Source organism: Poecilia reticulata, chromosome 18, assembly GCF_904066995.2.
Source record: "Poecilia reticulata chromosome 18, P_reticulata-male-v2, whole genome shotgun sequence".
NCBI classification, from domain to species: domain Eukaryota; kingdom Metazoa; phylum Chordata; class Actinopteri; order Cyprinodontiformes; family Poeciliidae; genus Poecilia; species Poecilia reticulata.
This window is the reverse complement of record NC_088847.1, coordinates 1,000,279-1,024,629: the sequence shown is the minus strand read 5'-3', so window position 1 is coordinate 1,024,629 and position 24,351 is coordinate 1,000,279. Positions and strand designations below refer to the sequence as shown.

The window sequence follows — 24,351 nt, the reverse complement described above, 5'->3', positions numbered from 1 at the left end:
GCACGCACAAGGGTTAAAGTGAGGCCAGCTGCTTCGAGTCTGTTCAGGACCTCCTCCAAATCTTTCAAGTGCTGCTCAAATGTGGGAGGTGCCACCACAATGTCGTCAAGGTACACTGAGCACGTTTTGTAGATCAGGCCCGCTAACAGAATTCACAAGCCTTTGAAATGTCACTGGCGCATTGCATAAGCCGAATGGCAGTACACGGAACTGGTAGAGGCCACAGTGCCGCACAAAAGCCATTTTGTGTCACGGGACACAAAATGGTCCCGTGACCAGGATTCCTCGGTCACGGGATTCCTCTGAAACAGCAACTTGCCAATATCCTCAAACCAAATCCAGGGTTGAGATGTACTTTCCTCTTGCCAGAAAGTCGAGGGATTCGTCAATTCGTGACAATGGATAGGAGTCCTTTTCTGTGACTTGGTTTAATGTCAACATCACACCCTCCTGTGGATAAAAGCAGCAAGGTCTGCATGAAAACCTCACAGGTCCATGCTATACAGCCCCTTGTCTTTAACCCTAGGTCTGGGATGGTCCCCGTTTGAGTAGTCCAGGAGGATCTTTGGTGTCGTACAGTGCAACATATGTTCTTGCGGTTATGATTATACGAGATAGGAGGTGTGTTCGAGATTTTTTGGTATTATCATTTTGTTATTACTTTAGTTCATATTCAATCTAATGTTCAATTTAAAGTGTTCTCTTCATTCTGTGTGTATAAACTGACCTGGAGGCCCCATCTGCTGTGTCTTCATGTGAAACAGTTAACTGTGTGTTTCCCAGACCTTAAATTACGTTTCCACAGGTGCCTTCTTATCAACCGGAATACTCCCTATTTTAGAAACTGCCTGTGTGCAGTAATAATTTATCTCTGCTGTCTTATTTACCTATCCTCCCTGTTTCTGCTTGATAATAAAAGACAAGCTGTAACCAAAGGTGTTCAGACGCTCAGTGAAGGCCTTGGAGGAGCAGTTTGCTGAGTCTTCTCCTTTTGCAAAAGCTTGGTTATAAAATTCATATACGTTGTCTGTGGTTCTTTTAATGAAGGTTCGAGAAAAATACCCATCAAGGTGTGTGTTTATGTACGAGTGCTAGATGCTGATATAATAAACAAATCATGTATTTAGAGTGTACAGTTTAGTTTTTATTTCTTGTTTCAATCTAGATAATTCATGGGCTTGTCGACATGGAACACACATAAAATGCAAGCAACATACGCATAGCAATACAACTGCAGACATGATTCAGACATGCATGTAGTCACAAGGACCAGTGTGAAGAAGGTCCATTGCGTTAGGATCGTCACAGAACCTACTGTGACGATTGTGTGGTCCAGGAGGATCATAGATGGGTGTGTTGTTTATGTACGAGTGTTAGAGGCCCAACCTTTGTCTGTCTCTTCGGTGAAAACAAAATGATCACAAGGATCGAGGCAAGCATCTCACATGGTTTCCGTTTGCGTGGTTCAGGTTCTTGGTGTAATGATTGTACGAGAGAGGAGGAGGTGTTGTTCATGTAAGACTGCTAGAGGGGATGAAAACAAAATCGTTACAAGGATTGAGGCAAGCACCTCACATGACTTCCATTCGTGTAGTTCAGGTTCTTGCGGTTATGATTATACGAGAGAGGAGAGGAGGTGTTGTTCATGTGCGAGTGCTAGAGGTGCAACTTTCTTCTGTCTGTACGGTGAAAATAAATCATCACATCAAGGATCTGGTAGAGATGTGTGAAGCTGACACCCCACCCACGTCAAAAAAATCTGCAAATAGTCTGAATGGTTGGTGCTCCATTTGTGCAGGTTTGTGCCGTAAAAATCTTCGTTTGTGCAGCTTTGGTTTCTGAGATATTAAAAATAATTTTTTTAGGTCATCCAGAGTTCACCATCCCCCCATATTGCTCCAAAACAAACCAAAGTGGGCTACTTCGTTAGTGCTCCGTTGTGCAGGTTTGTGCAGTTAAAATTTTCGTTTGTGCAGCTTTCCTCTTTGAGATATTAAAAGTTAAAATTTTGGCAGATGACGTCACCGTCACCCCATATTGCTCCAAAACAAACCAAAGTGGGCTACTTCGTTAGTGCTCTGTTTATGCAGGTTTGTGCTGTTGAAACTGTCGTATGTGCAACTTTCGTCATTATATTAAAAGTTATAATTTTGGCCGATGACATCACGGTCACCCACCGCAGTGAAGATGGTTCGAGCTCCGTGTTTTAGCAAGCAAGTGTGAGGAGGAGAAGGACGAGAAGGAAGGAGGAAGTCTTCCTATGAGGCAAACAGTGTCAGACTTGCCTCAATTGTGGCAGGATGTCGTTACACACGCAAGTGAGGTGGGGAGGAGAAGAACTGCTGAGAGAAGAAATTATTTGTTGGGTCTGCTCTCAAGTGGAGGACGTGGAAGGACGAGGAAGGTACGGGGACAACTTAAATACACTGCTCAAAAAATTAAAAGGGAACACTCAAATAACACATCCTAGATCTGAATGAATGAAATATTCTCATTGAATACTTTATTCTGTACAAAGTTGAATGTGCTGACAACAAAATCACACAAAAATCATCAATGAAAATCAAATTTATTAACCAATGGAGGCCTGGATTTGGAACCACACACAAAATTAAAGTGAAAAAACACACTACAGGCTGATCCAACTTTAATGTAATGTCCTTAAAACAAGTCAAAATGAGGCTCAGTATTGTGTGTGGCCTCCACGTGCCTGTATGACCTCCCTACAACGCCTGGACATGCTCCTGATGAGGTGGCGGATGGTCTCCTGAGGGATCTCCTCCCAGACCTGGACTAAAGCATCCGCCAACTCCTGGACAGTCTGTGGTGCAACGTGATGTTGGTGGATGGAGCGAGACATGATGTCCCAGATGTGCTCAATCGGATTCAGGCCTGGGGAACGGGCGGGCCAGTCCATAGCTTCAATGCCTTCATCTTGCAGGAACTGCTGACACACTCCAGCCACATGAGGTCTAGCATTGTCCTGCGTTAGGAGGAACCCAGGGCCAACCGCACCAGCATATGGTCTCACAAGGGGTCTGAGGATCTCATCTCGGTACCTAATGGCAGTCAGGCTACCTCTGGTGAGCACATGGAGGGCTGTGCGGCCCTCCAAAGATATGCCACCCCACACCATTACTGACCCACTGCCAAACCGGTCATGCTGAAGGATGTTGCAGGCAGCAGACCGCTCTCCACGGCGTCTCCAGACTCTGTCACGTCTGTCACATGTGCTCAGTGTGAACCTGCTTTCATCTGTGAAGAGCACAAGGCACCAGTGGCGAATTTGCCAATCCTGGTGTTCTCTGGCAAATGCCTGCACGGTGTTAGGCTGTGAGCACAACCCCCATCTGTGGACGTCGGTCCCTCATACCATCCTCATGGAGTCGGTTTCTAACCGTTTGTGCAGACACATGCACATTTGTGGCCTGCTGGAGGTTATTTTGCAGGGCTCTGGCAGTGATCCTCCTGTTCCTTCTTGCACAAAGGCGGAGGTAGCGGTCCTGCTGCTGGGTTGTTGCCCTCCTACGGCCTCCTCCACGTCTCCTGGTGTACTGGCCTGTCTCCTGGTAGCGCCTCCAGCCTCTGGACACTACGCTGACAGACACAGCAAACCTTCTAGCTCGCATTGATGTGCCATCCTGGATGATCTGCACTACCTGAGCCACTTGTGTGGGTTGTAGAGTCCGTCTCATGCTACCACGAGTGTGAAAGCAGCACCAACATTCAAAACTGACCAAAACATCAGCCAGACAGCATAGGTACTGAGAAGTGGTCTGTGGTCCCCACCTGCAGAACCACTCCTTTATTGAGTGTGTCTTGCTAATTGCCAATAATTTCCATCTGTTGTCTATTCCATTTGCACAACAGCAGGGGAAACTTATTGTCAATCAGTGTTGCTTCCTAAGTGGACAGTTTGATTTCACAGAAGTTTGATTTACTTGGAGTTATATTGTGTTGTTTAAGTGTTCCCTTTATTTTTTTGAGCAGTGTATATTAATATGTTGGTGGATTTTTGTTTCCTTGCTTCTTTAAATGCTAGTGAAATGGAGGCAAACAGCTAACAGCTGAGCTAACTGTGCTAAATGGTTGATAATCTCATTCCAACCACCTCGGAGAAAAACTGGGCTACAGATCGACAGTCTTGTCTTTTTTTCTCTCTCTCTTTGACTTTACTGTTTTTCTTAGCAGCATAGTAAATGCCACAGTCTTTCTTGTCTTCTACTGACTGCTGCTGAACATCGTCACCATCAAGTGCGCCAAGCAGGAATGAACCATTTCATGCAGATCCAGAGGGGGCTGGAGGTTTCAGTGCAAATATGGATGTGTGGTTTTTGGTCTTTGAGTGGTAACATTTATTTTTTACTGATGAAAACAATTTAAAGTACACAATATAACTAATATCATGTTCTTTAATTTGATGTTCACATTTACTCTCAAAATTTAGACCTTCCTCCTCTGATTGGTTGTTGTTGGGAGCAATGCGTTTCTTCAGACAGTAATTATAGCTCAGGGAGGATGAGGAGGAAATTGATCTTTTCACAGATTACCCATCTAATAGCATTGTGAGCATTCACAAGCCTGGCATCTTGTGAATGCTCAGGCTAGTTAACATGACCACCGATGACAGGGTCCCAATTTTTTTCTATTTCTGTGAAGAAAATTTTAAAAATTATTTTGTGGCGGACCCGTCGGTCATTGGCCCTTGGAATTGTCCGAACTTTTGCGCCCCTGGCTCCAACAAAAGCAGAAGTAGAATGTTGAGAGTAAATGTGAATATCAATAACAGGAAAATTGAAAGTTTTATGTGGTACCAGAAAGTATTCGGTGCATTGATGAACAGGACCTTCCAACATGGAACATGACTCATGCCTTCTTCAAAGGCATGAGTCATGCCTTTGAAGAAGACATTTTCTAAATTTGATTAATGAAACCCAGTCTTACCACAGGTAGGAACATCTTCCTCTGCAGATGAAGTCTGTTCATCTGTGGATGGCTTTTTCTTCCCCAGACTGATAATCTTGGTGATCTTCTTGCTGGCTCCCTTTCCAACAGTCCCAGTTTTCTGCTCTGATTTGGAGTTTTTCTTTGCTTTTCCTGAAAGAATCAAGGCTTTTGTGTCATAATTCACCGTTAGTGATTAAAACAAAAATAATTAAAACTACGCATTGTTTCAGTTGAAATACCTCTGCAGAACATTCACTGCAATAATTCAAGCTTGGGGAATTACTATAGAAACCTGCTCATTTAGGTAGATTACTAAATCAGTACAGTAAGGATAGCAAGGAGAAACAGAGCTGCCTTAAATATTACTATAAACAAAGAGCAAGTTTATAATCAAAAGCTAATCTCCATCATCTGTGAATTTTGCTTATTTTAAATCCAAAAATCTTCAGTAGTGCAACAAGTTGGTTTGTTCCAGTTTTTATATAAAGAGAAGAGAAAACATGACTGGGTTCATTCTGATGGAGGGAGAGCAGACATTTAGTAAGCCAAGACTTTGGGGTGCAGCTTGGTCTATTTGTTTAGTGAAAACTGGGGTTTGCGCTGGGTTTTAATGCGAAAGAATCAAGAAGATATGGTAAGACTTTATTTGAAGAGGGGTGAATAAGACTGTCATGACACTTTCATAAACATGACATAACACCTGTCATGAACATGAATAAGTCTTCATGAATATTTATGACTGTTGTCTTAAAGCGTCATTCGGTAAATTACAACACTTTTAATACAAAGTTGACATTATTCAAAATGTCTTTGCTATGACAACTTGACATTAACCAAGAAATCATTACTGTTTAAACTTTACCTTTAATAACATAAAGTTACCTCATTTTTAAAGTGCAATCAGTAATACTTTTAGAACAAATTTATATCAGTAATGACTTCTTGGTCAACTTTGTATTAAAAGTGTCATAATTTACCGAATGACGCTTTATAACAACAGTCATAAATATTCATGAAGGCTTATTCATGTTCATGACGGGTGTTTATGACAGTGTCATGTCAGTCTTCTTTACACCCCTTCAAATAAAGTGTTACCAAAGATATTATGTGTGCATTACTCTGACAACGTCTGCATTAGAACAAAATGCCATCTTGCCCTGTGTGTGTCTCAGCGGGGTCATATTGACTCAGTGTCCGCTTATACCCCTCGCTTCCCTCTGTCTAACTGGTAGACTGGCTAGCTGGTAGACTGCAGATCTCAATTATAGGCCAAATTTCTATTGTTTCAATTAATATACCTTATTTGTTGTGCCATGTTCTTATTTGAGAAGAACGTGGCACCTTCAAGAATCTGGAAATTATTCCTAAGGGTGAACTAGACTTCACAATCTCATTTGGCGCTGCTCATCCTCTCTTCAACTGCCCTGCTTGCTCTCTGATACGCTGCAGCTGGCATGGCATTTTGTGGCTGCTGAGACTAGTTAGCATGACCACCAATGACTGCAGACAAATGGTTTTCCTGAAATGGTAAGTTATTTCTCCACCATTAGCACATTTAGCAGCATTGCTAAGACCTTCCTCCTCTGATTGGTTGTTGTTGGGAGCAATGCATTTCTTCAGACAGCAATTGTAGCTCAGGGATGATGAGGGGGAAATTCATCTCATCACAGATTACCCATCTCATAGCAAAATATCACAACATAATGACAGTTTTAACAAATATGACAAAAACATTATCAAAATTATACGGCAGCTTTAACCTAATAGAAGTTTCCAAAGTCATGACAACATCTTGCCTTTTCTTCAATGTTTATATGCAAATAAATCTTTAACATATTTTTCTCTTATTACTGTTGCATTTAGAAAATAGAATTTGGGTAATTTTAACAGACCTAAAACAAGAAAAGTGTGGTCTGATGTAACTTCAGAAAGTGAAAAAAAGATGAATGTGTCTTTTTAATCAGTTTACATAAGCTTCTGGTTTCAAGTGTACACTGTACGTAAAGCTTTGCATGCAGGTACCATGTGATAAACTGTTCTTCCAGCTATTAACTGATGTAAAATCTATTTAGAAAAAAACGTTTACTTGAGTTGATCGGTACTCTGTGTGACACCTTACAAAAAGAACATGGTTGATCATGATGGGATTTGACAGAAAATGAGAAATGTTCTGTTTGCTTTGTACGTTTCTGGGTAATAAGCTGAACCAATTGAGGATGATTTGGCAAAGACAGGAAAAAAAACAAACATTAACATTCAGCATCTGGGATGAAATGCACTTCAGAGTTAACATAGCAGAACTCAACCAAAAGAAGAGTTAACATTCAGCTGACGACCCAAATAACTGAGAAGACAAGCAAAGTGCTTCTTGTTTTCACATGAATTTGGCCTCTGGAGAAGGCAGAGGAATTCAATTATTCTCCGGTAATCTCTCAATTTATTGACAGTCTTAACAAATGTATACTTTTTGTTAATAAAAGCTGCATACTGCAGCTTTAACTTCACTAAGGAGGTGTTAGGCAAATAAATTTAAAATATGCTAGTTTTAAAACTTAACCACATGCACAATATTATATAAAATTAATAGCATTTTAAAATAAGACAATTTGGTTCTAAATTTTCTCCATGGTTCAGTAGGCATCTCATTTGTAGGATGTTTCTATTAAACATAACACAATAAGTTGAATTAAAATAGTTTAGTTTTAGTTTTCTATAATTTAAAACACAGTTCTTAACCTCTCTGTGGACTCAGCAGGCATCCACAGGGGGTCGTGGCTGTTTGTGTGAGTTTAACCTTTTTGTCTCCTTGATAAGATTTAAACAGCTGGTTTAAAACTGAATGCAACATAGAATATCTGTAAAATACAATCTAATTTGTAATCTCTCCTAGTTGTTAACAACATGTCTTGATTGAAATAGCCTAAATACAGTTTTTGGACTAATCTTTATGTTACCTGTAGTTACAGCAGATTGCCTGCTAAATCTTCTGATCTGCCCTTTGTCTGTGTGGGAAAGAATCAGAAGTTCCAGCTTCACACTGATCTGTGAAACGCCATAAAACAGCAGGAGTTCAGGCCAGTGGAGGAGAAGCTCTGTACGGAAGCGCATTGCTATCACGCAGGAAAAAAAAAATTCGAGCGCTATCACGTTATAACGTGTCTTGTTAAAACGTGATACATATCACGTTATAACGTGATACTATCTTGTTAAAACGTGATACGTATCTTGTTAAAACGTGATACTTATCTTGTATAAACGTGATAATTTTATGTCCAGGAAGTGGCGATATTATACTAGGCTGACATGAATTGGTCAGGTTTCCCTTCATGTTTGGTCTACACGGATACGGATGCTGCTTTGCACTGTGCTTAAAACCATTAATAGCTACTCTGAGCAGGATCCTAAATAGAACGGGCTGCACAGAAGGAAACGTCAGTTTGGTTCTCTAGCTGTGGCGGCGTTACTGACTGTCTGAATCGAAGCTAAAGTTGGCTTCCGTTTGTAGCTTCTGATTCAGGAAATGGTTAAAGAGCGATTAGAACGGAGGCTCAGATGTATTTGCTGAACATTTTCTGTTCAGATTTCTTTTTTTTTTAACAGTACACTTGCTGAACAAAGGCAACGGCTGTTCGTAACCAAGCAACCGAAATCAACAGAAGGCTAGATAGTGGCAAAAGACAAAACTAGATCCTGTTAAGCATTCTTCAAAATAAAAGACTTCCTCTCAAGTTAAAATGCATCCCTGTAAACCACAACAGCCAAACAGAAAGGCAGGTGCTCTAGGACAAAAAATGAAAGAAAACAGAAAGCTAAAATAATAGCAAATATTGTAAATGTGATAGTTCATTTATAATGCATTCCAGATACAAAAAGTTTTTTAAATCTCTCATGTTTGAAGTTTCACAATTCAGATAAAGGTTTCACAAATCACAAACTAGGTTTGAAATATTCTGCCATTGGCATAGAATAATCTACTCCAGATTTGAAGTGTCGATGTATGTTTGTTTTTAAAGCATATCAGGTGATTTCTTAACACTTGCATGTTAAATCTAATTCCATGATTAGTTACTTATTTACAGGGCTGCACAGTGGTGTAGTTGGTAGAGCTGATGCCTTGCAGCAAGAAGGTTCTGGGTTCAATTCCTGGCACGGGTCTTTCTGCATGGAGTTTGCATGTTCTCCCTGTGCATGCGTGGGTTTTCTCCGGGTACTCTGGTTTCCTCCCACAGTCCAAAAACATGACTGTCAGGTTAAATGGCTTCTCCAAATTGTCCCTAGGTGTGTGTGTGTGTGTGTGTGTGTGTGTGTTGTTGTGTATCTCTTTGTTGCCCTGCAACAGACTGGCGACCTGTCGTCTCTCGCCCAGAATGTCAGCTGGAGATAGACACCAACACCCCTCCCGAGCCCACTAACGTACAAGGGTGTAAAGAAAATGGACGGAGTTACTTAATTACAGTCATATGTTAAGTATAATTTAAATGCTTATTATTATTTACTGAATGTAACTTGATTGTACATAATTACAAAAAGGTGATGTGAAAAATAATTAAATTCAAAGCTTTATTTATGATTTATTTTGACAAAAGGGAAGAGAGAGGAAGTCTTTTATTTTGAAGAATGCTTAACAGGATCTAATTTTTTGTCTTTTGCCACTATCTAGCCTTCTGTTTATTTTGGTTGCTTGGTTACGAACAGCCGTTGCCGTTATGCACCTATTGTACTGTTCAATAAAAATGTTTTACAGAAAATGTTCAGCAAATACATCTGAGCCTCCGTTCTAATCGCTCTTTAGCCATTTCCTGAATCAGAAGCTACAAACGGAAGCCAACTTCAGCTTCGATCCAGACAGTCAGGAACGCCGCCACAGCTAGAGAACCAAACTGACGTTTCCTTCTGTGCAGCCCGTTCTGTGTAGGATCCTGCTCAGAGTAGCATGCTATTAATGGTTTTAACCACAGTGCAAAGCAGCATCCATATCCGTGTAGACCAAACATGAAGGGAAACCTGACCAATTCATGTCAGCCACTGTACTAGCCTAGCATAATACCGCCACTTCCTGGACATAGAATTATCACGTTTTAACAAGATACGTAACACGTTTTAACAAGATACGTATCACGTTTTAACAAGATAGTATCACGTTATAACGTGATATGTATCACGTTTTAACAAGATACGTATCACGTTTTAACAAGATACGTATCACGTTATAACGTGATAGCGCTCGAATTTTTTTTTTCCTGCGTGATAGCAATGCGCTTCCGTAGCTCTGCTTCCACTTTGTTTAGAAAAAGGTGACAACTGATGTTTGATATTGGAAACAAATTGCAGGGAGCTTCTAACTTTAAAGAGGGTCTGAGACAGCTTCTGGTTGGATGAGCAAAGATAAGCCTTATTTGAATAAATTAAAGAGAAGAATACGCCTTTACTATAAAACTTTGTACATGTGAGGAACAAACCAGATTTTTAATTATAATTTTATAATAAATAAAATTATAATTGACTTTTCCTCTCTCTCTTTTTGTAAACCTGAGTTTACTATTTTTCTTAGCAGCATAGTAAATGCCACAGTCTTTCTGCTGCTGAACATCGTCACCATCAAGCGCGCCAAGCAGGAATGAACCATTTCATGAAGATCCAGAGGGGCCTGGGGGTTTCAGTGCAAATATGGATGTGTGCATTTTGGTCTTTGAGTGGTAACATTTATTTTTTACTGATGAAAACAATTTAAAGAACACAATATAATTAATTTTGTAATTGACAGGGCCCCAGTTTTTTTTTCTATTTCTATGAAGAAAAAAACAAAACTATTTTGTGGAGGGCCCTTTGTCCCTCCCTGGGAATTATCCTAACTTTTCCCCCCTTTACCGTGCCCCGATGACACGGTATGTTTATGTGCTGCTAAAGTCAACCGAAATGTTCCACGTTGTTTACTTCCTGTGACTCTCACCTTGGTCTTTGCCGTCACTGTGTCCATTCTCATGGGTTGCTTCACCATCTGAGCTCGGACGGTCAGATGATGTTCTCTGCCAACAGAAAATCACCAAAGCAGAAGAGGAGTGGCTTCAAAGAGGAGTAAACAGCATAGTTCCTCAATACTGAAGGGTTAAAAAAGGCACAACAGTCCCAAAGTTGCAATCTAAACGTAATGTACAAAATAAAAATTTTAGGAATTTCTGTAGCAGGTTGAACTGGCTGATAAGGCTGACACTCAATCTGCAGTGTTAACTTACTAAGGGATTGCAGTACAGTTCAAATTTGCTGCAAACACATCAGGAGGCAAGTGATAAATGTGTACTTAATGTTTTAACGACTCTGGAAACCTTTGCATCTATTGCTACAACAACCGATTTGGTTAACTGTCCATCTCTTGCATAAATGGAAAAAAAATTAAGATTTTTGTGGAAAACCAAATTCTGCTCTGTCTATCAAGTATGTAACCAAGTTAAGTTTAGTTCAAAAATAGTAACTAGGACAGAGAATATCTAATACAATTATTTAAAAAAATAATAAACTTGAAATACCAAGGCAAAAATTTTACAAATGTTGCAATTCTGGTCCCGAATCAAAAAGAGTCTACTGGACTATAAGGCGGGAAAACATTCTTTAAAGAGCAGACATACTTTGCAACGCTGCCAATCTTTAGAACATGCGAGTTTAATTTTTTACCTTCTCCAGTTCTGCTTTGAGGACAGGTAATCCAGATGCAGCTCCATCGAGGTCTGCACTTCCATTCACACACACCTCCCTCATCACCTTGAAAACAGAAGGAATACTATTTTAATTAGAATGCTGAGGACAATATACAAATGAAAAAACCCATATAATGAATGAGTGCAGAGTGAATTCAGTTTATAAATGAATTCTGTCAACTCAGGATGGCAGAATATTATCCAATAACGAAGGTCAATAACAAATAGACTGTCAGGGTCTGTTTTTCTGTTTTGTTTTTTGTTTCTTTTTTCCCTTTTTTTGTTGGTTTAAGTTGATTTTCCTGGATCACCTGCTATTTCCCATGGCATCCACCAGATGCCGCCAGGTTGCAGAGCCCCTGGAGAGATGCGGTGCAGACCCCGTAGATGCACCTGCAGCTCGTTTGGAGGGCGTGGACTGGAGGGATATAAGCAGCGGCTGAACAACTTCTCATTGCCTAAGTGTTTGTTTACCTTGGTAACATTCATTCCAGAGAAAGGCCCTCTGTGAATTACTTCGAGCTAATCTCTTGTTGTTTTCCTCGCCAGGTGAACCTGCTGTCTCTCCGTTGTTCCCGAGTGTGCCGTCTGCCCCGGGACTCTGAGTGTGAGTTTCCTCCCTCGTGTGTCTCCCCTCAACGCCGTTGGTAGTACCAGTTGGACGCCACTCCTTGTGTGCTCGCCTTCCCCCCTGTCGTCGGTCCGTCTCCAGTGGACTCCCCTTCATGACACCACAGGTTATACCTGCCCGTGCCCGAACCCACCTGGAGACTAGTTACAACTGGACCAAGTCGGACTCCGCTCATTCTGCCACATACATACCTGTCCACCCTCCAACGAAGCCCTCTCATCCAGCGCTCTGCCAGCAACCACATTCTTCCACACCAAGTAAGACCCTGTCTGTTCACTCCTGGAAAAATATTTTAACCACTCTTACTAATCCGTTGTCTCTCGTTGACAGTAAGACGATCCGGTCATCTGTTCCAGAATTCATTCCCATTCCCCTTTCCCCTGGATTCAATAAACTTATTATTGTTCATTTATCTGCCTCTCCTGATTGTGTTCTCGCATGTGGGTTAAAAGACTTGAAACCAACATGACAGAACACTCAGACCAAACCGCAACCTCAGTAGACGCAATCAGAAGAGCACTGTCTGAACAACACGCCTTAATTCAATCCCACGACTCCGCGTTAAGAGAACTAGGAAGCCGCCAAGCAGAAACTAACCACCAGTTATCAGTAATCTCTACCTTCCTACAGAGCTCAGTCCAGCAGGCTCCGAGCACTTCATTCCCTCCGTCTGTGGCTCCTGATCCGCCAAACCGTTCCATGTTTTCGGAGGTCTGTCCATGTGCACCAGATAAATTTTCAGGTGATGTAAGAAAGGTTAAAGGTTTCATCCTCCAGTGTACTATAATCTTTAACCATTCACCGCAGAGTTTTTCCCATGATGACTCAAAAATATCTTGCATGTTATCCCTGTTGACGGGTCGAGCCTTGGAATGGGCCAAAGCCTGGTTTACGTCAGCATCTAATTATGGATGTACATTTCCAGAGTTCCTGAAAGAACTGAAACAAGTTTTTTGTCAGGAAACTGAAAAGATTTCAGCATCCCGTGATTTACATGGGTTAAAGCAGGGCCAGAGGAGCGTGTCAGACTTAGATATTGACTTTAGAATCAAAGCTGCTGCTTCTGATTGGAATGCTACTGCACTTAAAAGCGCCTTTTTTCATGGGTTTAATTAACAAATCAAAGACGAACTTGCCACTCTAGACGAACCAGAGTCTCTAGACGAATTCATAAATTTAACAATTAAATTGGATAACCGGATCCGCTCCAGAGCAAGAGCGCGATCTCACCGAACCTTTTCTCCGCGAGTTTCTCAGTCCAGTAATCAGTCTTCAGCTTTTACCTACCTCTTCCTCAGCTCCGGAACCCGAACCAATGCAACTGGGACACACACGCCTAACGCTTGAAGAACGCCAGAGAAGGATGCGCTCTCGGCTCTTCCTCTACTGTGGTGAGCCCAACCATGTTATCGCTAATTGTCCCATTCGTTTAAACCCGCAGGTCCGGCAGTAAAGACGGGGAGACTGCCGGAGCCACAAACATCCAAATCCCGCCTCATCATTTCCGTCGCCCTGTTTAATAATAACAAATCTTTTTCCCTGTCAGCTCTCATTGACTCAGGGTGTGAACCTTATCAACTCTGAAATAGTCCAGCAACTCGCCAGCGAGGTAGAACCATTGCCAATCCCTCTCCGCGTTTCAGCCCAGGACAGAAAGAACCTGCCACAAATCACCCACCGAACCAAGCCACTATGACTATTAATCTCAGGTAATCACAACGAGGAGACCACATTTTTTGTTTTTCCCGCAGCCAGTTCCTCCATAGTTCTGGGTTTCGACTGGTTAGTCACACACAACCCCCATATCAATTGGGCCGAAGCCAAAATAGCAATAACAAGCAGAGGTCGAACCATCAGACATCTCCTCCGTTCCCAGTGAGTATTTATCTACAGTTTTCAGTAAAACTGTAGATAAGACCTTACGACTGCACCATTGACCTCCTGCCTGGTGCTCCATTACCCAACAGTAGGCTATACAACATTTTCAGAACCGAACGACAAACAATGGAAGAGTACACTGTTGAGGAAAAATGACTATTTTTAGTGTTTAACACAGTTTAAACCATTTAGAACGAATTTCTTAATCTTGAATCTTGTTAGTGATTTAAAACCCTAAGAACTATTGCTGGATTAAGCATTTAAAGTACAAAGGAGAATAGAGATCTGCAGGAGAGCTTCGGCTCAGACCCCTGGGGTCTTATCATTAAAGACAGGAGGTCATAAATTAACATATGCAGGAAGGTGGAGGACAGTATCACTTGAATTACTCTGAGAAAGGGAACTTTGGTCGGTTCACGTAACCAGGATGAGAAATCTTCCAGAACTAACATCTGACATGGTGTAAAAAACTGAAAATAACATAAAATGTTTTAAATCACTAACATTTAATTTGTAAGACATTTTTCTTAGTTATTAATAACATGTTTTGACTGAAAATTGTATTATCTTGTTTTAGAATTAATTTAGTCAATGATGAATGCATTTGAAATTGTATTATTTCTGACTATATTACAATCAAATGAAAGTGTTTTTTTAGTATTAGAAAATACTTAGGTTTATGGTGAATGAATGTCTTAATTCTTATTTGTTTCTAATTCCTAATTAGAAACAGGAATTGTACTTCATTATTTTCTGTTGATATTATTTATTGCTTTTGGTTTGATATCAGGACTAAACCTTGGAGATGCTGAGTGCAGAAGAACAAATTGGGTTTTTGGAGAACTTTTCATTGAATTAAAATACAGTATTAAAGGTTTGTTCCTGGCAGAGCAGGAGAGAAACCAGAATTTCACAGCTACCTGTGAGGTTCATTCATCTGTTTCTCTTGGCCCAGATGGCTGTAGAGCCGGATAGTGTTAAGAAAATAAATTAAAAATAAGTTAGTTTTAGAATTTATCATGACTTGATTGAAATACCATAATTATAGTTTTAAAATTTATAACATATTCTGACCTATTGATCTTTATTTTACTGTAGTTAAATCAGATGGTTTGCCAAGATCTCTGATCTGCTCTTTGTCTGTCTGGAAACAATCAGTAGGAAGTTCTAGCTTTTCACACTGATCTGTGAAAGACATAAACCACCATGAATTCAGAGAGTCTGCTTCCACCTTATTTAACAAAAGGTGTTTGATCTTGTGAACAAACTGCAGGGACTTTCTAAATTTAAAAGGGCCAGAGATGCCTTCCAGTTGGTCAAGTAGAGATACGCCTTATTTGAATACATTAAAGAGGAAAACACACCTACAGGTATAAAAGTTTGTGCACAAGGGAAACAATTCAGAAAAAAGCTGATTTATTTTACTTCTGCACCAGCTCTTTCTCCAAGGACGTCCTTGATATTTCTTTGTCTTCTTGTCTCAGGTAACAATGTTTGTATCTGTGTTTTTCCAGTTTCCTGTACTATCTTATACTTTCTTCTGATTGGATTAAATTCTGTAATTCTGTGACGTCAACACGCATTGTTGTGTTTTTGTCCCCACACGTGGCCACGCGAGAGAACCCGGGATCAAAAGAAGAATCAGAGCCAGAGTTTTGCTAAATTCAATTGTATAAAACTTCTTCCTTAACATAAACAAATCTCTTGCTGCTGGCATAATCCGCACTTTGTCCTCTCCATTAGGCGCAGGGTTTTTCTTTGTGGGGAAGAAAGATGGGTTCCTGCGGCCCTGCATAGACTACAGAGGATTAACCCTCCTATTATGTTGCAGGTCAAATTGACCCGTTTCAAAGTTTAAATTTTTTTTAAATAGTTAAAAGTATTTTTTCTGCATTAAACTTTTTCTATTTGTCTGAATAGGTGCACTCTATGTATAAAACAAAATGTAAATCACATTTTTTATGTCCAAATGAGTAAATTGTCGTCATTGATCCTTTATTTGTGAGAAATAAAAAAACATCATTACACAAATATTGATTGAAATGGTTAGTATTGGAGTTAATAATCAGATACAAAAAAGTTTTGGAGGAATTTTTTGGTTTCTGACACTGTAGCATGACTAAAGACTCCCCGGGTCAAATTGACCATCCATCCATCCATCCATCCATTTTCTTCCGCTTATCCGGGGTCGGTTCGCGGGGGCAGCAGCTTCAGAAGGGAGGCCCAGACTTCCCTCTCCCCAGCCACTTCTTCCAGCTCCTCCGGAGGAATCCCAAGGCGTTCCCAGGCCAGCCGAGAGACATAGTCCCTCCAGCGTGTCCTGGGTCTTCCCCGAGGCCTCCTCCCGGTGGGACGTGCCCGGAACACCTCGCCAGGGAGGCGTCCAGGAGGCATCCTGACCAGATGCCCGAGCCTCAACTGGCTCCTCTCGACGTGGAGGAGCAGTGGCTCTACTCTGAGTCCCTCCCGGATGACCGAGCTTCTCTCTTTTAGGGAGAGCCCAGCCACCCTGCGGAGGAAACCCATTTCGGCCGCTTGATCTCGTTCTTTCGGTCATGACCCAAAGCTCATGACCATAGATGAGGGTGGGAACGTAGATCGACCGGTAAATCGAGAGCTCCGCTTTTTGACTCGGCTCTCTTTTCACCATGACGGAATGGTACAGCGCCCGCTTCATGGCAGACGCTGCCCCAATCCGCCTGTCGATCTCCCGCTTCCTTCTTCCCTCATTCGTGAACAAAATCCCCAGATACTTAAACTCCTCCACTTGAGGGGATTTGCTCATTTCTACCAAAGATTTGTACGCAACTATAGCCAAACTGCGTCTCCCCTAACCGCTCCTACCTCCACCAAGAAGGTGTTTGCCTGGACCCCTCAAGCTGATGCCACCTTCGCTGAGCTCAAGTCCCAGTTTGCACAAGCACCCATACTCGTCCAGCCCAACCCCAAGAAGCAGTTTGTGGTGGAGGTGGATGCCTCCGATACAGGGGCTGGGTGCTCTCCCAGACCTCTGATCATGACCACAAGCTTCATCCATGTGCCTTTTTCTCCTGTAGACTCTCGCCGGCGGAAAGAAACTACAACGTGGGGGACAGAGAACTCCTGGCTATCAAGCTAGCGCTGGAAGAATGGCACCACTGGCTGGAGGGAGCTGAACACCACATTCTGGTCTGGACAGATCACAAGAACCCGTCATACCTCCAATCTGCTAAGACGGGTGTGCAAACTTTTTGCAAAGGGGGCCAGATTTGGTGTGTTGAAAATGTAGGGGGGCCAACCGTGGCGGACATTCTTTACATAGAACAGCAATATATTTAAATTAATTTCAGCAAGCCATTCTGTGTTTCACATTTGCTTTTTTATTTTAATTCCAGCGATCTTAAGCAAGTCTTTTGGTTCATTTGAAACATGCATGTCATATGCAATTGAATAATCAATTCACTTCACTTTTTTAGCACTAACTTTTGTCTAACGGTTAAAAAGAAGTAATTGTACTCTTGAGTGCAAATTACATTTGAAACATAAAAAAATATCTCACCATGGCAGGTCAATATTTACAGAATCTTTAAATAAAATAACAGAAATGAGCAAGTTATTACTTGCTCAAATGAGCCCTGCACTTGTTGATATGACAATAGTCATATCAACACCTGCTCGCTCAGCTTTTCGTCCTCTCCGTCAAGGTTGCTTTGCGAATCCAATTTCTCTTAGAACTCCGCAACATGAGTTGCAGGACTCCTCCTCAACCATGCTAAAACTAGCGTCGTCATGTTGACACGTTCCTCTAGCCACCTCGGATCAGCCGCAGTTCTCCTCGGATCAGCCGCAGTTCTCCTCGGATCAGCCGCAGTTCTCCTCGGATCAGCCGCAGTTCTCCTCGGATCAGCCGCAGTTATCCTCGGATCAGCCGCAGTTATCCTCCGCAGTTCTTCACTTCAAAACACTTGTTCCGGTATCCTAACCGCCGAGTGCAAGTTTACTTATGCAGAACGTGCATAAAACAGTCCAGTTTTCGCTCACACCTCAACCTCTGCACGCATTAGCAGCGGTCTCCATCAGCTTCCTCCTTGTCGTCTCCCGCGTTCTTTTTTTTCTCTCTCTCTCTGTTGAGTTCACTTGTCCCTCGTTAATCTAAACTACTTCATAGATAGGAAATTCAATACAGTCTTTAAACTAATGAGATAATTGATCCAGAAAAGCTTCGGCTTTCTGTTTTTCTCATTCTTTCTCACGCTACTCACAACAGTATCCGCTCCCCGCATGTGTATAATCACTCGGGTCAAAAATGTACAAAAACAATAATACAAGTTTCTCACTTATATTTTCTATGTACATACAACCAACCTTGTAAATATTTTGTAAATATTAAAGGGCCTTAAGAGCATGGTTTATAACCAGGGGCTACATAACTATAAATGTTGATTACATTTTTAAAAGCTTATTATTCTGGAGTGAAAACTTGTCTGAATTTATGACTGATTTCTTAAAAAAAAACTAAAATTATTCAGAGACTAATTGTAAATGACAAATGACTTGTCTGCATTAATGTGACGGTGATACTGAGATCTGGACTGCAGCATATAGGCCAGGTCTGGCGCAAAGGCAGTGATAATGATGCGCAAGATGTCTCGTAAGTGAGAGTCTGTTAGCCGTGTCCTCACAGGGCTTTTATTTAAGTTCATAACCGAGAATGTCTTCTCACACAAATACGTCGACCCAAACAAGCTTAGCATTTTTTTACCAAATGCTCGAATCTCTCGAACCCTGTCCTTATCCAGCTGTCGTTAAAAATTGGCGAGAGAAAGCTGCTGGTGCCGACCGCGGCTCTCTGCGTCACACTGCAGCTCAATGAGCTCCAGCTGCAAAGGGTCTGGAACATCATCTGTGTCCACGGAGAAAGGTGAAAAAAGAGCGATCTCCTTCTCGATGGCTGCAAAATCCCGAAAGCGTTGTTTAAACTCTTCAGGCAGAGATGAAATATCTGATACTTACCGCCTCGTTTGTGCACTGACATTGCTCTGTGGGAATCTGGTCATGAGTTCTTGCAGCGCTGAAAAGTGTGCAGTATTGGGTTGGGTCGGCGACAGGTGTCTCTCAAACAGTTGCAGCTTGGTTCCAAAGGCTTTGATGTGCGAATATAGTTGGCTTATGACTGCGTCTGGTCCCTGGAGACTGGTGTTCAGGACATTAAGGTGCTTTGTAACATCAACTAGAAACCCCAAATCAGCCAGTCACATAGGGTCACTTAGTTCTCGCATAGGTTGTCCTTTTTCAGCCAAAAACTCACCGATTTCTTTCCTAAGAGAGTAGAAGCGTGACAATGCAGAACCCCGACTGAGCCTCACGTCAGTGTGATAGACAACATCTCCATATTCCGCATGAATCTCGCTTAGAAACTGTTGGAACTGACGGTGGCATAGCGCTCTGGAGCGGATATAGTTAATAGCCTTTCTCACCGGTTCCATAACATGTTCGTATTGGAGATGTTTAGCACACAGAACTGCTGATGAATGATACAATGGAGTTTTACAGCTTTTTACCCCCTTCTTCACTTACTTTGTTTCTTATTAGTGTTGCTAATCCACTTCGTTCACCAGTCATGGATGGTGCGCCGTCTGTAATAATCCCAGAAATTTTATTCCAGGGGAGTTTCATGTCATCCACGGCAGCGCAAACAGAAGAGAATAAATCTGTTCCTCTCGTTTGGTTTTTCAGGCTCTTGAGTTCAAGTAGATCTTCGGTAACGTTCATTTCGTTGCCCACTCCTTTAAAAAAAATAAGTAACTGAGCAGTGTCAGAGGCGTCTGTGCTTTCCTCGCAAGCTAGTGAAAAAAGTCAAACTCCTTTCCTCTGACTCCCAACTGTCTTTTGATGTCTGATGACACTTCTTCAACTCTGCGTGCCACAGTGTTACGTGCCAGGCAGACTTTGGCAAACTCTTGCTGCTTCTCAGGACAGATTTTCTTCACCATAGTCATCACGCAGTCATTGATAAATTCACCCTCGGTGAAAGGTTTGCAATGCTTTGCGGTCAGCGCGGCTACCTCGTAACTAGCCTTTGTAGCTTCTCATTTGACTCTTAGGCTCTTGCAAAATGTCGCTGCTGTGAGATTAAATTAGCTTCAAGTTGCTTCAGTTTCTCGCTGCGTTCCTTCCCTGTGATCTTGTCGTATGTCAGCATGTCTCGTTTGGTAATGTTGCTTCACATTGAACTCTTTAAAAACAGCCACAGTCTCTTTACAAATGAGGCAGACACAGTTGTTGCGTATTTCAGTGAAGAAATAGTCTAATTTCCAGCCATCCTTGAATCATCGGCCCTCGCTGTCAACTTTCCTTTTTTTGTTGATAGTCGCCATTTTAGAAAATTGAGGGGAGTCACACGGGCTGCTGCCCTCTAGTGGGTAAACGAGGAACAGCATTTAGTGTGTAAGCTACACCATATGCAGGCAACAGTACTGCTGCCCAATATATTAATTCTACGTCCGGGCCAGACGTTATTGATTTTATGACAGAGGCTGCGGGTCGGATGAAATTTGACCACGGGCCGCATTTGGACATAGACAAATTCCTTATTTTTTTGCAACATACCACCTAATTAAGCAACTCAATGTAGAAAGCCTTCCAATGAGGTACACATGTATGGTCTCTACCCTGTCTCTAATATATAATCCTTCACTAGACTGACCATAAGTTAGTCTTTCAGTTAAGGGATCAAAAGCAATGGAGTTCTAGTAACTGCAGAGGAAGTAGGTGGGTCCCTGCATATCAAATCTTGGCTTGGCAGTGAAAGGGATCTACATGCATAACTCAAATGGTGGGTAGTGGGAAATGTGAAAATCCGCCAATAAAATCTTTAACACACAAAACCTCTCCCATGTCCCATTGCACTGGCATCTTCAACTTGTTGGGTTTTGGCTTGCAGGAAACATAATTGGGTCTGGTTGGGGAAATGACAGACTGTGGCTCCATAGGTCTGGCTAAGAGAGCGACTCAGAGGCTGAGGGGGCGGGAACGGACTGTATTTCTTCGATTGAAAAGAGGCAGCCACTGTTGCTGCCTGATGTACTACTGAGCAAACTGGAGTCAGAGTTTGGGTGCTAATTATGACTTTTAATTAGAGGGATCCAAGATTAATTGCACATGGGCTAAATATGTTGTAATTTTCATATTAACTAAAAAAATCCTGTTTGTGATACACCAAAGAGTCATTGTATGAGCAAAACGGTTCAAGGCTCTAACAAGTGATCATTACATTCACAAGATAAAAACAAATGCCATGCTGACAGTTTTTATTCACAAATGACAGAACAGCTGGGAACTCTTTTTAATGCTAGTGGAGCACTGTGGCAGTATAACCAGCTACTGCCGCCCCGTTTATTGCAGATTAAGATTAGACCCTAAACAGCTGTTACTGGACTGGACAGAGAACTATAGAAGTATTTACTGGATCACACAGTCCAACCAGAGGTACGTGTCATTCATAGTTTCATTTATAAAGCTGAAGGCAATAGTATCAAAACACCAGCTCCTAGGGATAACTCTGTGCTCTTCCTTTGTTTGGTCCTCTTCAACTTCATTACCTCTTATGATTTCTACCTTGTCACTGATTTCAACGCGCTCTGGTTAAAATTTAAAAAGGCTTAAAGGCATTACTCATCACTGTTTTGCCTGGACGGAGCTAGAGCAGTTGGACCTACAGACGTCTTTTACCCAGAATGCAGCTGAAACACTGGGTGTCTTTAAATCTCAACTTAAACCCCACCTGTTTAGAGTTGCCTATGGCTAAATTGGGGTTAGAGTGCAGGCTTTAATGTCTTTATCTATTTATTAATTTCTTTTTCTTCCTCTTTTTAATGATGTAAAGCCCCCGGGAGAGGCGCGGGTACCGTCCCCCTCTCTAAGAAGTGTAAAGGGGTGCTGGTGTCGTCCCCCCGTGGTTGAAAAGGGGTGCGGGTTTTTATCTTTATTTATTTATTAACTTTTATTTTTTATTATTATTATTATCTTTCTCTTTCTTACTGTTTATTCAATGTTACATGACTCTGTTTGTTTTTAATTATGTAAATCACTTTGAAATGCCTTGCTGCTGAAATGTGCTGCACAAATAAAATTTGATTGATTGATTGAATGAATGCATTGCAATATGAGCAACATGGCGATGTTCGTGTGACCATACACGCTGTATTATTGTTGTATTGCTTTCACATCTAAAATAAATATTTCTTAAACAAAATCTATTGTTACAACTAATCATGGATCCCTTAAAAATAACATACTGCTGACTGATGTGTCATTGGTGTGAGAAGCAGCCAATATAAACTGATGTTTGTATCTTTGATAAAGTCTGTGTTATATATTGATTATTGCATCTATTGACTCCGTGTCAGAGTGACATGTTAAAATCTTTGTAATTAATTAATAGAAATTAATATGTTAAAGTCCCGGCCCCAACTAAAATAGACTAAATTTACATTATATTGGGTCTCATGATATCAAATAAGTATCCTGAATGGTTGGTTGTGCCAGTAATAGCTCATGTGACAATGTGAGGTCATATACTATTATATGAATTATATATTTTAATTAACGCTAGCTGGAGATGGGCACCAGCACCCCTCCCGACCCCACTGAGGGACAAGGGTGTAAGAAAATGGATGGATGGATATATTTTAATTGGATATTGATTAGCCAATATGTCGCTATCCTTTTAAATCATATATGGCACAACCTACTTTGGTGTATAATTATACCCACGGAACCTACAATAACAGATACTTTTTTATACTACCTTTTTTAAAGGCTCAATTCTAGCCAGGTTGGTATCACAACATGTAAAGTCTGTTGACCACTGAATGGCAATAAATATTACACAGTTAAAATTCAAAGTTCACTCTGTCAAGCATAATAGTTCATGCCTGTCAGGGGCACTGCCAGGAAACTTGGGCCCCATGGCATAAAATTACATTGGGCCCCCTGCTGTTCAATTTCTTGAGTCCATTTGACCCATAAAAAGCGGCACAATCTTAAAGGCATGTAACTGCCTTGCTTTCTTGTCATGACAGTTTGTTATGAGACAGATAATCTGTGAAAACATGAATCTCCTTCAGCTCCTCCCTGACCTTCTACTGACAGCTAAAGATTGTGATTGACAGCGCTAAAACCCACCTCCTGCCTCTGATCGGCTGTTCCTAGAGAGGAATTCAATTATTCTCAGGTAATCTCTCAACATCCTGACAGTCTTAACAAATGTGTACTTTTTGGTAATAAAAGTTGCATACTGCAGCTTTAACTTCACTTCAGTGTAAATATGGATGCGTGCATTTTGGTCTTTGAATGGTAACATTTATTTTTTTTACTGATAAAAACAATTTAAAAAACACGATTCATTAATTTTGTAATTGACAGGGCCCCGATTTTTTTTCTATTACTATGAAGAAAAATAAAAAATATATTTTGTGGAGGGCCCCCTGTCGGTCATTGGCCCTAGGAATTGTCCTAACTTTTCCCCCCTTTATGGCCCTGAAGCCTGCATTTGCATGTTGTTGAAACAAGGTGCCTTTTATCCATCAATTAATCCATAAATCACCCTCTAAACCTTGAAGGATGTTGGAGGGGTTGTTGACCATCTCCAGTAGACATTAGGTATGAAGTAGGGAAAATCTTGCATCCATCTCCTGGTGAATACCACAATGATGCTTTTTCAGAGTTTTTGACTTTGAAATTTTTCTTTGCAAGTGCTCTGAAACCTATTTTAATTGTTTTATGGCAAGTGATTGGGCTATTACACTAGTGATATAACCGGTCAAATCTGTTTGATATTCTTTAAGAATGTGAAACAAATATTCCCATTAAAAAAATCACTGCTTCCTACTTTGTGTTAGGAGATTGAACAGTAAGTAACTAGTCATGTTTGTTAACTCAGCATGTTGTGCTGGGCAGTTCGGTGTGTTTTGGTTCATTTAAAGGCGACCCTCACACATGTCTTTCTTCTCAAAACTTGTAACAATTGAACTCCAAACTTCTCCTCACACTCAAACGTGGTCTCTGCCAGATATTTTTGGTTATATTGACAAACCATTGATGTGAGATCTCGGGGGATAACATTTCACAAGTAAGGTGGACATATTACCGTTTATATTTTGTGAATAGAATATTACCATACTGTATTTAGGTCCACCTGCAAAATGCCAGCTAATATTAGCT

General features: G+C 41.2%; 1 protein-coding gene across 6 annotated transcripts in view; it reads right to left on the bottom strand.

The window, feature by feature from the left end:
* The window catches only part of afap1 (actin filament associated protein 1), a 144,456-nt gene that overhangs the window by 26,872 nt on the left and 93,233 nt on the right, over positions 1-24,351 (bottom strand). For all 6 annotated transcript variants that reach the window (XM_081599892.1, XM_081599895.1, XM_081599890.1 and 3 more), the window contains exons 7-9: positions 11,617-11,703; positions 10,898-10,973; positions 4,945-5,097 (exon numbers count right to left, since the gene is read on the bottom strand). In XM_081599892.1, coding sequence (XP_081456018.1) covers positions 4,945-5,097; positions 10,898-10,973; positions 11,617-11,703 — 316 coding nt within the window. The remainder of the gene's footprint in view (positions 1-4,944; positions 5,098-10,897; positions 10,974-11,616; positions 11,704-24,351) is intronic.